Source organism: Lathamus discolor, chromosome 9 (genome assembly GCF_037157495.1).
Source record: "Lathamus discolor isolate bLatDis1 chromosome 9, bLatDis1.hap1, whole genome shotgun sequence".
Lineage (NCBI taxonomy): Eukaryota > Metazoa > Chordata > Aves > Psittaciformes > Psittacidae > Lathamus > Lathamus discolor.
This window is the reverse complement of record NC_088892.1, coordinates 7,475,827-7,493,453: the sequence shown is the minus strand read 5'-3', so window position 1 is coordinate 7,493,453 and position 17,627 is coordinate 7,475,827. Positions and strand designations below refer to the sequence as shown.

The following is a 17,627-nucleotide window of genomic DNA, read 5'->3' as shown; positions in this document are numbered from 1 at the left end:
TCCTGACGACACATTTCTACCCATCCCTCCCTTCCAAAGGGGTATTTTCCTATGCTTTTGGTTTTGGTATGCACTGTGTGAAGTGCTATATGGCAACTCAGCAACATTTCTCACCCCTTTTCCTCTGTGTTTACAATAGATGCTCTTGTCATTTGTAGCGCTGTGCTCTGAAAGAGCCTTTTTTGTGATTCTGCTGAAACAGGGATGCGTGGTGCAGAAAAACAAAGGATTACTTGGTGCCAAACCACTATCCCACTCCATCATCGCCCTCGGTGTCATCATAACCCTTTTGTGGGTGCTCACAACCACTGAGAAGACTCTCAGGACACGCAGAGCTCCAGCATTCACTTGGAGGTGTTTCAGTGCTCCGGGGTGGCCATAGTTTGGCTGCTGGATAGTTTAGTGATGTCCCCCAGCTCCATGCCCGTGAGGGTGATGCCTTCCTCCAGATTCACCTATCCCACCTGCATGGGCCAAGGGAATTGAAGCACGAGTCAGAGTACACCTGGCCCCACCATCCCCACAGCAGCATGGACCAGGGTCCCGGAAAGCAGCAGTAACCCTGCGGGAGGCCTGACAGCACAACGCCACGTAGGCCTCCGGGGCGAGGGCCCTTCGCAGGGTCCGACTGTCCGGGGCTGAGGAGAGACGCGCCGGGAAGGCGCAGCACCGCGCTGGGGGAACGAAATGCCCGCGGAACCTTCGTAGCGCGGCGCAGCGCGCACGCCGCGCCATTTGCGGGCCGCACCGGCGGCGCCCGGCCCCATTTGGAGGTTGCGCCACCTGCCGCTGTCAGTTGGGCGGCCGCGTCCCAACATGGCGCCGGCGGCGTCGGGCGGATGGAAATACTGATGACGGTCCGGAGACTCGCCTCCATCTGTACCATGGTGAGCCCCGCGGCCGCACGGCCGCCGCCACCGCGCCGGGCCCGGGGGAGCGCCGGGGGCAGCGGGCGAGGGGCTCCGCCGCCGGACGCAGCTGTCCCGGCCCCCCGCTGAGGCGCTGGGAAGGGCCCGGCACGGCCGGGCGCAGGAGGAGCCTGTAAAAGTGGTTCCAAAGCGGGTTTACGGGCGGCGTCGCTGCCCGGCCGCGGACCGGGGGCTGCGGGAGCTGGCGGGGCGCCCCGCTACCCGCACCCCGCCTCCTCTCCGGGAAGGCGCGGCCGGGCCGCAGCCGGGAGCGGGACGGCCTCGGCGGGACTGTGCCGGGCAGCGGGAGGGAGGTGCTGGGTGGTAGCTGGAGCAGGGAGCGCCTGCTCGGGCTGAGAGGTGCGGAGTCAGAGGGCGTTCGGGGTCAGAAGGGGCTGGGAGTCAGGAGGGCCCAGTCCCGGGTGGGGAAGGGCGACTGGGGGTACGTGGGGCTCTGCGGGAAGAAGTGCCCGCTCGTGGTGTGTGAGCTGCCCGCCTCATGCAGGAGCGTGTCTGGGGCAGGTGGGTGCCTTCCTCCAGAGCGAGAGGGGCTGAGGGAGTTGTCGAACGGTCTCTCTTTTCCTGGCTCAGCTCACAGTGGTTAGTTGTGATAACCAGGCTCTGTTTAGAGGGGGTTATACTAGTCTATAAAAGCTCTGCAATCATCTTGTGTGGATGCGTATAACAGGGTATTATCCATGTTGGCAGTGGAAATGTAGTGAGAGGGAGACTGATAATTGCATGATTATGCAGAATCTGTAATGAAGGTATGTTGCTGTGTAGAGGCTGGTGAGTGGTTTGTCTGGCACTGAAACACTGACTCATAGTAAAATACGGCATCTTGTTAACAATGTGCCATCCAAACATTTCACGGGGATTCTTACTGTAAGGAGTTCAGTCAGTGCGGGCTGTAACAGGGGTTTGAATTGCTGAAATCCAACGCCAATTCAGGATAAAATTCAGTTTTGGTAGTTGGTTTTCACAGTCCCACATCTCAGTTGCTCCCAGTGCTCAAACTTCAGTTTCAGATCTCATCTGAAACAGGCAAAGAGCAGGCTGCAGTGTCAGAGGAGCCCTTGTGTACCAGCATGCTGAAACTGGCTTCATTGTGTGTAAAGAGCACAGGGGTTTTCTGTTTCTGTCCCACATTCGGGGCTGGGTTTGATTAACTTGAGGTCCGGCTGAAGTGAACCACCGTGGTGCTGTACAAAGCTGCGTGTTTGGAGTTTCACAGTAATACTCTTAACAAGAGAGGTTAATTTTGTTTTATCTTTTAATGTGTGGCAGTAGGCACCCGGTCTTTGAGCTCTTGGTGTTGCAGAAGACTTCCCAAACTCCACACTTCATGAATCTCCGTAGATTTTCTCTTTTCCAACATAATCTGTATTTTTTCGTTGCCTATCACAAGCACAGGTGAAATTTATGTCATGAGAAGGTGGCTGAATCATGACTTTGTTGCGGAGTTCTGCACCCCAGAGGCAAGTCATTGACTCCATCACATATGATGTTTTGGAAGCGTTCCTGAGATCAGCTGACTGAGCCTCAGATTAACAGGGCAAACGTAAGGCAATGCATTTTCCTCTGAGCATATAGCCAAACCTGAGTGCAGCCATCCTGCTGCTTGTGATATGATTTTAGAGCCTTAGCTGTACATACTCAATCTTGGATTCAGTTTTGGTCCTGTGTTTACCTTAGTTTTGGTTGGTGTGATAGATGAAAGCTAATCAGACACTTGCACCCTACTCATGTCCCTTCTGTAGTACAGTGTTCTTTTCAAGAGGAGTCTTTCCACAGTGCTGCAGCTTTCGGGGAGCAGGCTCTCCTGACTCTTTGTTTCAAGTGGAGAACTTACTGCTTCACTTCTCTGCAGAAAATAGAGTCCTGCTAGCACTAACTTTTAGGCAACTTGCCTCTAAATTTCTTCTATAGCCATTTAATCAAATGCTGTGGAGTTTTTCAGCATCAGTGTTTTAGGTGTGTGTATAGCTGAGCTAAAATTACCATTTTTTTCTCCAGCTGACTGTGGAGAATTAAGGTCTGGGTGTTACAGTGTAAAACTGAATCAGTTATTTGCATCTACTTCAGTTAATACCCAGTAAATCAAAGTACTGTTTGCTTTGTCATAATGCAACCATGAAAAACCTAAACCTTCTTTATGAAAGCATTAAATTACGTTAAAAAATTCCCTCTGGGAAACTACTTTCTTCAGGATTATGTTAATATGTAGCGATTGTAGAGCACTTTAATTTTATTTTATTTTTTTTTAGTAAAATACACAGTTTTTACCAGCAATTCAAGTCATCATCTATGCTTCAGGCTGGAAATGGAAGCACAGGTTTGACATCCTCAAACCCTTCAGTCAAACAGCAGCACCATCGGGGGGTGTTTCTCTGTTTCTGACATTCCACTCTTCTGTAGTATCTCTTTAAAAATGAAATTCACTGCCTGGACTCATTAGTAGATACTCATGGAATAATAATTTCAATGATATCCCCCTCCTTGAAGTAACTTCCAGGGTTTTGTAGGGTGGATCAGTTCTCTGTGCCTCATGATCCTTTTGTTTCCTTGGTGTGAGCACCATCCCCTTTTCAGCGATTGTGTAACGTTCATGTGGCAACTACAGCCTTGCAAAGGGTGGAAACTCACAGGAAAATGCTTGTACACTTGCATGTGAGTCATTGCTTGGTAAGGCTGCTTGCACCATATGGCAGGACACATCCATAGCCAAGAGCTGCCAACCAGAGCTCTGGTTCTCTGCTCTGTCCTTTGACTTAATTGTGTTTCGCAGGTCTTACCTGTATTGTGGACTCTAGGATTTTCTTGTTTTCTTTTTGCAAGCAACTGCAGAATTAACTGGGGGACTGAAACAGAAACCACTCTTGAGGCACTTTGTTCCCCTTGATGAAAAATGCATAGCTTCTGTTCCAGAAATATTTGGAAGTGATATCTTTGTAGTTCTGTGGAATACGCATGGTCACAGACAGGTGCAAATCCTGTCTTGACTGAGGAGAGGGAGCGAGGAGGGCAGAATTTCCATGGTCTGACTGTATCATCTAATGCAGGATGTGCCTGCTGAGGCAGTCGGTTGTAGAACTGGGTTTTGAGTCAGGAGTCAGGTTTTTTGTCGCTTTAACAAAAACTTCTTTTTGTGGTTGCAGAAGCAAAGCAGAGCACTAGAATGGAGCAGGGTGTGAAGCATGGATCTGTTTCCTCTCTGACAGCTTATTTTGTGAAATGTCTGTAGTAAGCTGCTAGCAGAAACATTGGTGTTCCTTGGTAGGCTAATTAGGGACACTTCCCCTAGATTCATGTCTCATTGTTTGCTAAACCAGTAAGACATGCCCAAAGAGCTCAAATCCAGGATACAAATTGGTGGCAGTCTTACTCTACCTCTCTGAATCAGAACAGCCTGGATATAATTACTAACTTCAGTGCTAGAGATGACTGAATCATTTGTAAGTAATACATTTCCATTTGCCACTTGAATAACTTACACTATTGAGTCCAAACAGAGCTTTCCTGTCAGAGAGGTATGGTGTTTGGTTTACTGCTGCTTCACCTGTGTTTGTAGAACTTTGTTTTAGGTTGGTTTTTTTTTTTTTGAGAAGTAACACTTATAGCTGGGAAGATATCACTGAGGAAGTGGAAAGGTAGATAAAGGTAGAGCTAGCTAAGCAGACTTCTGTTTCCAGCTCTGCTTCTTGGTTGTTTTGTAAAGCTGAGGGAAACAAATATTCACCTTTGCACTTAAAACCCAGCTGGAGCATAACCTGCTTTGTTTTAGGGGGAAAAATATGCCTAACCCTTTGCAAACAGTTGAGTAGGTTACTTCATGCAAGGTTCTTCCACGTGCTGTTCGTGCTCTAGTTTAGTACTTGTGTGTGATGGGTAGTTACTGATGTGTTCTCCTGATTTTGGACTTGTAGCGATTTAGAGATGTAAGCCTGGGCAGTGCAGCCAGCCTGCACTTAACTGCCGCTGCATGTGGAGGTTGCACAGGTTTCCTTTGAATGGTGCTTAGGATTTTACAGCATCCACTTCCTCACTTTTTACAGTATTGTTCCTCCACTACTTGATGTGTGAAGTTCAGGATAAAATCATGGGTATTTTGGATGTTTTACAGGATAACCTGTATAAAATAACCTGAGAGCTATACTAGGAAGACCTCCACTCTTATGTGTGTTACTAGGTCACCTGAGAGAAACCCAAGGTCAGGAGAAATCTCGTGGAGCTCTTCTCAAGTGGATGAACCAGCTGTGATCATGTTGGTGATCACTGAGACAGTGGCTAAGAAGTGGGAAATAGGTTGCTTACAGGAGCAGGTAGTGCCTGTACTTCCTTTAATCCAGCATCTTTTGCGTCTGCGCTCTTTACTGGAGCCTAGTTTTACTATCTAATTTTATAGGGCATAAAATTCCAGAATTTCACAAGTGTATGACCTGCGTTGCCTTTGTGAGGCACAGATCCTGTGGACCTTGCAAGACCAGCTCCTGACTGAATAAACATTTAGTGAAACAGTTTACAAAGCATTCTGTATTAATTTATTTAAAACCACTCTAATTAAGGCTTCAGATTTTACACACTTCATGGTAGTAAACTGATTGTGAAATACTGCATTTCCTACTTTCACTGTGGTCTCCCTGATACTGGCAGGAGCTGGAGTGCTCTGGAAGCTTTACTCCCTGTTGCAGAGCAGGCAACACCAGCCTTTCCTGTGTGCACGGAATGACTGTGCAGATAAAGAAAGTTCTGATTTGGAAGTGTGGAGTCTTGAGAAGCCTGTGACACTGTTATACCTGTTCCTTTCAAGATTATCAGTTTGTTTTGCCTACATAAGCATGCGAAGTGCTAGAATCCAAAGTTCAATTTACCATAATTTGTTATGCCTGGAATGGCAGCCTTCCTGGGTGCGTGAAAAGGATCATTTCATACCCTAAATCAGAGTGAGTGGTAGCTGAGCTGCCAGCAATCTGTATCTCACTTCAGTGCTACACAACAAGGCATTTTCAAAGGCGGGGAAGCAACATCTTATCCTGTGTTTAGGAAACCATGACGGTATGTTCTGTAAACTTCCAGAAGTACAACCCCAGCTCTGCTCCTTTCTGCGCTCCTGCACATCATGATTTTCACAGTCCTGAGGCTGGAACTATTATCACTGCTAATACAGCAAAGTAAGTGCAGGCAGGCTTTATGAAATGTATCATCTCATTCAGATCTCTTTCCTGAAAGGTTTTAAGTAGGTCTGGCTTGGCCAGCTTGTTCTTTTTTCCCCCATCTTGGGTGTTTTTGGTTTAGTTTGTTTGCTCACTCTTTAAATACCAGTTTTCAGTTATGCAGTATGTTTAACCAGCTCTTCTCATCTTGAAGGCTGTATGGTGGTGTCCTCTGGGGCCTTTCTGTGCCACTTGAAAGCTGCTTCCCAGCTCTTTTTTGAATGCTAGATCTTATCCTTCTCTAACTTGTTAAAAAGAAAGAGTTGAGTGAATAATTAGAGACTTCATATACCAGATATGTTCTGGGCGCTGATATATCTCCTAGATATCTTTCCCTTTTTTGCCTTTCTTTAAGGGAAATGTCTTTTGCAGGCAGGTACATGTGTGTGCTCAGTGAGAAGAAGCTGGTTCCAATCCAAAGGCTGAGTTAGTGTTGAGCCCAAGCTAGTATATCATAAGGGATTTTGATTTCAACAGGCTGTTCTCTCAACATGCTCTGCAGCTTCTGAGCTTGCAGCTGTAATGGAAGTTGAGAGAGATCCTAAGTTGCAATGCTTTAATTACTGCGTTTGAACTGAATGGTATTAATTGCAATGGCAGAAGGATAAAAGACTTGTGTAAAAAGCATGTAATGGGGAAATTAATATTTTGCACTGAGCTAAAAAAACGCAGCCTTTCTTCAAGGAGAAATTACTGTATCTTCAGATTTCTGTGGATTGTATGGAGAGTGTTTTACGTTAACTGATTCTCTCTAGCTTGTTAAGAGTAATCTGCTGATGAGATTAGTCTTGCGTGTATTTTAGTTTGGGCTAAAGCAGCTGAAGTATATAGATATAAGCATAGGAAACCACAGCTTAAACATTATAAATGAACAGATAGGATTTTTCCTAGAGCAGTAATACACATCCAGATTTTAAGCATTCTCTTCTGAAAATCTGCTGTCTACAAATGAACTGTAAATAGAGCATCTCGCATCTTGGAGCATCCCAAAATAAGCACAGCAAGGACTTACTCAGACTTCTTGTAGATTTTGTCAGGAACATTAGTATTAAAAAAAGAAAGTGCAAGCTTGTGGGTTGTGTATTTTGAAAAGCTGAGGGGAGCTTCGTAGTTCTAGTTATTTCCTCCTCTTGTACTTCAAGCAACTGCTTCATCCTCTTGGCATTGAAAAAACTCCGTAGCATTTGTCTGAGGAGTGCACTGTCTGCCTAGGTGTGTCTGAATTTCCATGTCCTAAGAAATCAAACCAATCTCTAGTGTTTTGTCTCATGATGTTGAGCTAGGCATGAATGGTTAGAAATCCACTGACAATCTACCGTTGCATGGATGCTCCTGTGTAATTTCAAAAACACTATGTGATGAGAGCACATCAGAAATGCTGCTTGTGTTGTAGCCTTCTTTAATGACTATTTTAATGGTAATATTTTTTTGTATCTTCACTTACTATCCCTCTTCTTTCATCATAGTTTCTTCTTGCTTTCTTACTGTACTACTTTTTGTCTTCAGCTTGTCCCATAACTGTCACACATCCACCTCTACAGCTTAGAAAGTACACCCAGTTGCTAACAGGTAGTGACTGTGCTAATGTGAGATACTCCACCATCAGTGAAAGCAGATGAGACTAGCACCCTGCAAATGCTGTGGGACAGCTGCCTGTGACCTCCTCATGTGCTCTCTAATCCTTGAGAGACTTGCAGCTTCCCTGTGGTAAATGCCATGAACGACTTGGCTTCCCCTCACCAGATTTCAAGGCTGTTGCAGACAGGACAGTGGGATCTTCCCACCTGTAACCCTTTCCCTATCATCCACCTTGTGGGGGGTTTTTTTCCCTCATTTTACAGCTTCAGTGCCTCTCTGCTCCCTTTTTGCTCAGGCAGCAGTACAGCATTGACCTGATTCTTTTTGACAGGAGCTCCCAATAACAGCAAGAATACTGACCCAGTGTCGTGCTAATTTTGGTCCTTTTCTTACTGAAGCTGTAGCAGCTCCATGCTCATAAGGTCTGCTCACATGCTTATCAAGATAGTATGACATTGCTTTTAAAACCATTCCAATGTCTGCAAAGTTACCTTTGTAACAGCAAAAAGTAGATCCTTATAAATGGAAGTGTGAATTCCTCCAAAGTGTGAAAGTGTTAGTTCAGGGTAAAAAAATCGATAAAGTTAGTTAGTCTGTAATAATATCCCACTTATTCTCAGCCAAGTTTTGCAGAGGATCAGGATTTCACTGGGACTTGGTAAAATTCATAGTACTAAAAAGGGAAAAGTTGTAAGTTGAAGCAAGATCCATGTGGATGCCAGACATGTGGATTGCTCTCATTAGCTGACTGTAGTTCGTGCTCTGAGCTATGTAGTTGTCATTAATAACTCCTAGCTCTTCTTCTGTTTATCGACAGCTTCAGAAGAGCTCTTTAGCTTTAAGCTTTAATAGAATTTCATCTGTAAAGCTACTTATGTACAGTGAGAAGTGATAACTTCATCTTCCAACAGTAATTTCTTCTTATGACTCTTGTCGGATAAGTGAACACAATCTATAAGCTATTTTTCTGTGAGAATAATCACAAATTCAGATGCTTTCAAGGGCATAGAAGTATTTGAACCCTGGAAGCTGTTGATACGTTTCCAGTTTCTGAAATCAATTAAATTTAGACCAGGAAAATACTCATAATCTTTGCAGAAATAGTCACAAACTGTAGAATTTGTAAGAGACCATAATGCTGAAGCATATTTCTTTATCTCATTCTGGTGATACAATGAATTAGCAGTGTAATCTGGCTAAGAAACAGAAGTCTACTGCTGTTTTTTTCACTTGCATAGTGTATCAAAATGGAAATAAATCTTTAGGACTTTTCTATTGAGCAAAAAAGACTTCTAGCTTACAAGTTGGAAGACTTGATATATCTCAACCCTGGTTTTCATGGGTTCCTCAGTTAAAACTTCAGCTGTACTGTGGGATCACTTCATCTGTGATGACTTGGCTAGGCAGCTACCCCCGGAAGGAGTTTGAAATGGCCCTTCCTACTCCCCAGGAAGGAGTTTGGTCTTTTTGCATTCCTTTTTATTTTAGCATCCCTTTTTGCTTTACCAAACTCAACAAAACTTGTCTTAGAGATGTTTTGTTGGTGTTAGGATTGAGTAAAAACAGTATTTACCTTAACTTCCCTGTGTGTAATGTTGGTACCTCACCGAGTTGGTGTGCAAAATGGAGGAAAACTTCATAGGATTTGGAAAGGGACCTCAGTGACCATCTGGCCCAACCTTAAGTTTGAGTATTAACAATTCCCTGTGCTTTTGTTTGAATATGGTTTTCTTTGTCAGTTTTGATGGGAATCAGTGAGCACAAGTGTTCCTGAATAGGTCCCTTTTTAATTAGTTATATGCATAAAGAAAATCACTGCAGCTATCAGGAAATACTGTTGTCTTTTGGGGTCTTTTTGGTGGCAACTCACGTAGGCCATGCAGCTTTCCATTTGTCTATCTGACTGCTAGTGCCAGAGCTGCAGAAACCCACCGAGCTGAGCATGCTGGCCCTGGATTCAGCATCCATTCTGCTGGCGGGGGTGTGAGCAGAACAGGGAAGCTCTTGGGAAGTGCAGCCAACCTCCACAACAACGTTTTAAGTCCCAGTAATTTCTACAAGATTAGAAATCCTCATTACCAGTTGCTGAAACTTGAGTTGTTACCTCCCCCACCACTGGGGAAGTGATAAATTCTCCTCTCTCCAAGTCTAATTATATAAGTAAACCAGTATTACCACTGTAGTTAAAGCAGGGGGATGTTTCCTCCATGGGTAGTTGTGTTGCCTGTATAAATTGGTGGTTTGTTCCTGCTCACATTGCTGCAGACAGAAGGTTTTACCATCTCTTCCTGAGCCAGAGCAGCAAGGCAGTTTCTTGAGAACATTTCCTTCTTATTTGCAAATTTAGTTGCAAAGATTGTGGATTGTGAATAGCTGAATTTGACTCCAGTTCTGCAGCCTTACTCACAAGCTCATCATGTATTTCCATCCTGAAACACGACCAGTTTGTGCTGTCACCCTTTTTTTTCCCTTCCGTCCTTGTTGCCTGGTGTAGTGTGGTTCTCCTGGACGTTCAGTCCATGATAAATCACTCTATACTGTTTGCAGTGTAGTTACTTTATCGTGGTATGCCAGGCATGCGCATATTCCAGAGCTTCTTCAGTATGTTATGTGTTATTTAATTTGCAAGTTTGCATCTTCACAACTGTTTGAGTAGCTTGTGAGTTTTGATTCCTCCCGCAATCACTTTGAGTCTTGTTTTGGTTTTTATGATTTTGGGATGCTAATTTCAAATGTTCTCTGACAAGAAACTTCAGAACCATTGCGAGTAAATGTCAGGTTAATGCAGCTTCTGGGGCAGGTTGACTTGAACTTTAGCATTTAATTTATAAAAGAAGCCTTCATATTTTTATCTGCCCCTGCAGTTAAGTTCCCAAATTTACGAAGTCTGGGCAGTAGATGCAAGGAAGCCCTGGAAAGACTGATGTAGGCTGTGATCTTAATGGTTAGATACATGAGGAGTACAGGCTGGTGGTTTAGCTGAGTTACAGCACTGGTTTGTGGGAGATTATTAATTTCTTTGTAGCGTAGTTTGATTAAAAATGAAAACTCTTATGCCTTTATTTCTTTGTTCAGGTATTTATTCCGTATGTTGCCTTGCAGAATGGAGCATTAGGGTTGTCTAGTTTCACTAGTTCTGTAAGTTGTGGTGCCTTCCTTAGTTGTCTGTTTCTCTGGTGTTTCTGTAATACAGTGTTAGATATCAGGGAGGAGGTGAGAAGAGTCCAGAGAAATTTAATCTGAGCTTCATAAGCCTGCAGATTTTACATGTATCCCTTCCTTAATCTCAAAGCGTGCGGAATGTCAGAGCAAAGGAACCTCATTTAGCACTCGGCTCTGATTTCAAGACCAAAAGCTTTTCAAAACCTGTGGCTTTTACCAACGCATTTACGTTGTAGTTGCTTGCTGTGGTGTTAGCCGAAGTCAGTGTAGCTCAGAGCAATGTAAGTGAAGAGACCTGTATCAGCCGTTGTTCCTCATAGGTCTATACCTATGTCTAGATTTGCTTTGGGTTTTTTTGTAGGCAGACAGTAGGGAGAAAAAGAGGTACTTGGAAGCAGGGAATAGCTGTAGGAAAACGAATGAGAGGAGCTGCTTGAGCTGGCACTGCTGCCTCGAAAAATATCTCTGTAATTGCTGCTTGCAGAGAGTCTTGCTTGTAAATCTGTCAGCACCTAGTGAATGTTTTTGTGTTTTTTATAGTACCCAATTTTGAACCATCCTCATTTTCTGTCTTGTTTTGATATATGCAATGCACTGTAAATCCAGTGTGGGAGATCCAACTACAGAGTTTCCATTCCTTCTGATAAACTGAACTGTTTCTTGCTGGCTTTCCTGTTTTTTAGAACATTTTTAGTTATTTCTTTCTTAAAGACAGTCCAAATGAACTGTCTGTAGTCTCTGCTTGTCTGTGGTTTATCTCAATAGCAGAATGCTAAGGGAAATGATTAAAATATTTGCTCAGCAATTAAAAAACGTTATGAGCTTCAGGGAAACAGATGAATTTTTCTGGGCTGTGATTTTTGTTTAGTGCTTTTCTGAGGTGTTTTAAGAGGGCTTACCTCTGCAGAAGGATTTCTGCTTATTGTTTGCAGGAGGTTATAGGTGGAGTGACTTGGATGTTTAAAACAGAAGTGAAGAATGCAAAGTGCTTGGATTCCATCTTGAATGATGGTAACTCCATAGATAACAGCACAGATGCAGCTATGGACTGTTGGAAGATAAATTTAGAGGACAAGATGGAGTGGTATGAGGGAAGATACCAGATCCCAAGTGGGAGCTCAGCCATAGGGTATTGGTAGATTTAAAGAAGGCAACGAATGGAAAGAGATGCATAAACTGCTTTGAATTTGGAGTGGACAAAGTTAAAATCGAAACTAGAATGTTGCTATGCTTTAGTTCTTGTTTCATGTGACAGGTAAGACCGTAGCAATATGTAGTGCTATGTTTTAGTTGTATCTAAAATAGTGCATTCCTCGTATTGCTGGAGATTCAAGGATGTATCAAAATATACTCTAAGCTTAATACGTACTCTTTAAATTAAGGGTAGCAAAGCCAAAGCACTTGTAGGTGATCTGAGTTTGAGGAATGTCTGACAAAATTATTTCTATTCTTCTGGGGTTTGTAATCATGTTTCACTTGTCCATAGACCTTTCCAGAAATGAAGTTAGAAAAATTACAGTATTTCTAATGTTAAGTGTCAGTGAAGGCAAGATTTATTCAAGAATTCTTTATATGAGATGCAAGTAATAAACAGCCACATGAAAGCTTTTGTGCAGTCCGTAGGACAAAAAGACATCTTTTCTTTCATGGGTTTTATAGCCCATGGTTTCTGTCCTCTAGGTTTAGAAGTTCTTTCTGTGTGTTAGTCTCTTTTATTTTTACAATGCATTCTTGGCTAAATTTCAGTGGGTGTTTTTAGGTCACTGTGACTAACCTGGAGTCTTCAGTGAGGACAAATTTCTTGTCAAATGTCAAATAAATTCAAATGCAACCCCCCATCTGTTGGATCAGACAGCTCTAATTCCAGCTGAAGTTGAGCTTTGAAGTAGAACTATGTTATCTTTTATAATAAAGCATCATATTGCTTTCATGTTGAAGAACATAAGAAACACGAGATGCTGATTCTCAATGGAGGTAACTTATTTTCTCAGTTTCCTTGGTTTTATAGGGATAATATGAATTCTGTTGGATTTTTTTTTTTTTTTGACATTAATGTTCTGTTTCTTTTTAGGGCGCCAATGCCTCTGCTTTGGAGAAAGAGATTGGTCCTGAACAGTTCCCTGTGAATGAGCATTATTTTGGCTTGGTCAATGTAAGTGAATTTTCCATAGTTGACATGTTTTTAAATTCACATCCTAATTTTGAATTGAAGAAGATTCTCTATTAGAACTTTATGAGTATTTCTAACTTAAAGTGGGACTGCATGAGCACCACACCCTGCAGTATGGTGCTGTGCCTTGTTATTAACCCAGATATCAATTTAATCGTACAATAAATATGCTTATTTTTGCTGTATTTAAAGTCTTTGAGAGAAACCTTCCTACTCAGGTACATTTCCAGTTACAGGATTTTAATATTTAGCTGGAGAAGACATTAAAAAAGTGTGTAGATTGTTCATAGGCTCTTCAAGAGAAGCGAGATTTAATTTTACACTGATGCTGCAGTGTATGGGAGCCTTGAGGCTGTAAAATGAAAATGTGTTACTTCCCTAAAGACATGTTATTCCTGGGATTAGTGGAAGTTTCTGTATGTGAGGACATAGCCAGGAAATGAAGGACATGGACTTGGTCAATAATTTTCTTACATGTAGTAATACTCCTGTTCGTATGTTTGGACAGCCTTGTGTAACAAAGCTTCTAAAAAGATACAGTTTTTGTATCTGTCAGTTTGCATAGATCTGACTTGTCTGGGATCTGTTGGGCAATAACAGTTGTCTACCCACATTAACTCTGGAGAGAATGGAGCGTTGATGTTGTCAGTGCTTCTGGAGGAAAAAGCAGCTGGTGCTGTGACATCTTTTACCAATTAATATAGGAAGTCAGTTAATAGGACAGTGACAGTGGTTCTGTGGCATCATGATTATGGTGTGAAAATACAGGGAAACTCACTAGAAACAAAGAAGTATACTTCTGTTTGCTGGTCATCCAGGTACACTTCATTGAGAGCTGACAGATGACCTATCTTTTGACACCAAATAAGGTTAACATAGCTACTAATGTGTTACATATTGCAGCTCATTACCAACTCATTTAATTGACTTCTGTGTGGGTTTCTAGCACTTTGTGTTCTCAAACACCAGGCTATCTAAACACATTGAGTTATGTTCTTTAAGTATGGTGTTAATGGCCATTCCAAAGCTGCTGAGGTTTGCACCATAATGAGAAAAAATGGAAGGCATCTCCAACTGTAACAGAAATAGCAGAGTGATGAATAGTGTGAAGAGGAGAAATAGCATTCTAAAAATAACCAAAATTATTATAACCACATCCATTCTCTGGTTTGAAGAAGAAAATATGACTAATACTGTTGTGCCTTATTCCTTGCAACTGATTTCTTCAGGATGACTGTTTTCACATTGTTGTTCTGCAGAGGTTTGTCCTAAGTTACCTCGAGTTCTTTCATAATCAATACAACTTTTAAAAGGGCAGTGTCATGGTTTCAGCATCAATACTAGTACGTGTGGTTGCACTGCAAATAGAATCAGGTGTTGAACCCATGGACAGCATAGGCTCTCTTCTTTAACAGTTATTTTGTCTTTGGATCAGTGAGCTGAACCAGTTTTTCCCACAGTCAGACTACTGCTATAGCCACTGCAATCTGGTAGAAGGGTCTGGTTGTTCCTTCTGTGACAGCCTGTTAAAATAGGTATGTGTGATTTTGAACTGAAGCACAAGAGGGAAGGAACAATGGTTTCATTCCCAAGTTTCATCTCAGTTTTCATTTCAGGAGGCTTCTATCTTAAAATGAGCTTTTCAGACTTTATTTTTACATTGACAGAGTGCAATTTTACAAATTCTCACAGAGTCAGATAATGTTGACTCTAAATACAGTCTCTTTGAAGCAAAAGCCCACTGTGTTTTGGCATCTAATTAAAACATTTATACCAGAGAAACCAGGAGAAAAAGACTTTAAAACCTTCATGTTTGTACCTGTATTTCATTTGTGTTTAAGGACTTTGTACATTATTTGTGTATTTGATCTGTGCAAATAGCTTCAGATTTGGAAATTCTTATCAGCCTATGAGAAGTGCCTTGCCAAGCTGGTTTTGGGGGTTATTAGAACCCTGTTTTTTTTTTCCAGGCAGAATTTCTAGAGAAGTTAAAAGTCATGATTGGAAAGAGCTGACTGCTTTGTACTTCTAATTGCAAACTGATTGCAGTTTAAAAACATGACACTATGTAACACAGTTTGTTTGTGGAGAACTCTAATAGTGAGAAGTGTAGATCAATAACCAAGAGATTCAGAAATTTCCCAACGCCCTAAATTGCTCAAAGTTGGAAGGATTTTGATATAGCATGAGAAAAAGGTCAGAATTGTTGAAATAAAATGCATCACGGTCTTTTTGTAGAGTATTTGGCGTGCAGTGCAATAGCTAAAATGTTAACATGCAAGATACTGATTTCAGGAATAAAAGGTCTTCCACATTACTTTATGTAAGGGTAGTAGCAAATAAAGAGAATTGAAAGAAGGATGTTTGTAAAACCTAAGGCATGCCATGAAGTGAATTTTCACCTTATCACTTTACTGCAAAGCATCTTGCATCTTACTGTCAGGAATTTTCAAAGCTGTTTGGCTAGAATCTTTATCTCCTTTGGGTCTTCTGTTCAGTTTGGTTTTAATAATATCTCTTTGTTTGGGTATCACAGCATGACATGTATAACCAGTTGACTTCATGCTTTTTGACATGATTTCTCCATTAATACAGTCCTGAAATCTCATTAACTACTTGCTTTGTAAACTTTTTTGGCTTAAGATGTACAGTGACCTTCTTTTCTATTATTATTAAGGTGGCTAATTTCTAGTTTCTTTTCTCTTAGTTTCCTGGGATTATTACAGACAATTTCATTAGATACCTCATTGAAAACAACAGTTGATCTGACTTGTGGTAGCTCTCCTGCCTATTTTGTTTTGTGTGCAAGTTTAGTTAGCATTTAGTTTTAGTTAATTTGTGTAGTTGAGGTTTAGTTTGTTTCCTAGGTCTCTAACAAGCATATGAGTTAGGTTCTATCCTGATTCACGTATGTGTTCAGCTTGCATACTTGTTTTCCTCATGTCAGTTTTAAGTCTTGTTCCATGTTGTCTGCATACGGTGTAAATTAATGTTAATGTAACTGTAATGCTGTGACCTTTTTAGCTGTATGAATTAAACTGTTAATATTCTAATTATTAACTTGAAATCAGTCTGCTACAGTGATCACCCCAAATTTTGGTCGGCAGTAGCGGTGATATTCTCTGAGCACCACTTAAAAACATAGACTATGTTCTGCAGTCAGGTTTCTAAGATCAATTTGTTTATTCAGAGTATTTAGCTCTCAGTGCTATTGAGATGCAGAATCTCATCACCAGAATATCTGGAGACTGACAAACCCAGAATCTGTTTCAAATGTTTAAAGCAGCAGCATTGTACAATATAATTGCCCAATAAATTGCAACGAAACAACTGGAAAACCCGTGGCATATTTCTTGTGGGTGATGTATCTCCGTGCTCTGAGTGTTTCTTGTTGAGCAATGTGGAACACTGCCTCTGGAAGTTATCACTGTCCTCCTTTCTCTGAAATGACACTACCTTCAGATATGGCAGATGTAAACCAGCTGCTCTTTGAATTTGCCTGCATCATGTACTCCCCATCATATTTCCTTATAAACAGGAAATATTTAACATGTACCTTGCTAACTATCTCTATAAAGTACTTTGTGTATCTGACACAGGCAAATCTAACATAGGAGGTCATGCACTGACCTCTGATAGCTGTAATACAGTTGAGACACACTGAAGCTGACTGATGCTGTCTCTTCTTTCTCTCTTGTCCCTCTGTTCTGCTGTACCATTGGCACCCCTCACAGCAGTATCGGCCGCATTTCCCCAGGCAGCATCAGCAGCATTCTGTGTCTCCAGAAGTTCTGATTTTTGTGATGAGCCCTCAATTGGAATTTACTTTGTTATTGGTTTCCTGCTTTTTTTGTGTACCCAGTATCACTGTGACTGTGTCTTCTCTTCCTTTTCTTGCTGTTACCAGCTGGGATAATACAAGGATGAGTCTTTTACACCATGCCTCCTAGTATTTCACCAGTAAATGAACTGTGACAGACAACTTTTCCATTTTCAGTATGTGACCTTCTTAAAGAGCAACCTCTTTCTGTTACTACTTTTTAACAAACCTAATCTGAGAACGTTTGTTTTCCTTTCTGTTCTGTTTCAACCAGTTCGGCAATACCTGCTACTGCAACTCAGTCTTACAGGCACTTTATTTCTGTCGTCCATTTCGGGAAAAAGTTTTGGCATACAAAGTGCAGCCTCGAAAGAAGGAAAGCCTCCTGACGTGCCTCTCTGATCTCTTCAACAGTATTGCTACGCAAAAGAAGAAGGTGGGAGTCATCCCACCCAAGAAATTTATTTCCCGATTGAGGAAAGAAAATGGTAAATGAATAAATGAAGTTTTTATGTAGATTTTAGCATATAAAACCAGTTTCCTTCTTAATGAGTCCAAATTGTCAGGTTTTAACAGATTTCTGGAAGATTTTTGAACTCCTGTTTGCGGTATGATTTTTCACCACCTCTGTAGCATAGGAACAGAGATTGTATCAGAACTGTGCTGTGTCAAAGAGGATTATCTGGGTATCTTTGTTTCTCTACTAGAACAGACCAAGTACAGAGCATGTACACAAGTCTCTGTGCTCCAGTTACTCCCCATTGGTATGGTGCTCT

General features: G+C 41.9%; 1 protein-coding gene across 1 annotated transcript in view; it reads left to right on the top strand.

Annotated features, from left to right (window-relative positions):
- The first annotated feature begins 778 nt into the window (after positions 1-778).
- LOC136019377 (ubiquitin carboxyl-terminal hydrolase 12-like) overlaps positions 779-17,627 on the top strand; it is a 30,024-nt gene continuing 13,175 nt past the window's right edge. Inside the window, exons 1-3 of the mRNA XM_065689527.1 lie at positions 779-887; positions 12,933-13,013; positions 17,126-17,339. Coding sequence (XP_065545599.1) covers positions 840-887; positions 12,933-13,013; positions 17,126-17,339 — 343 coding nt within the window. The 5' untranslated portion in view covers positions 779-839. The remainder of the gene's footprint in view (positions 888-12,932; positions 13,014-17,125; positions 17,340-17,627) is intronic.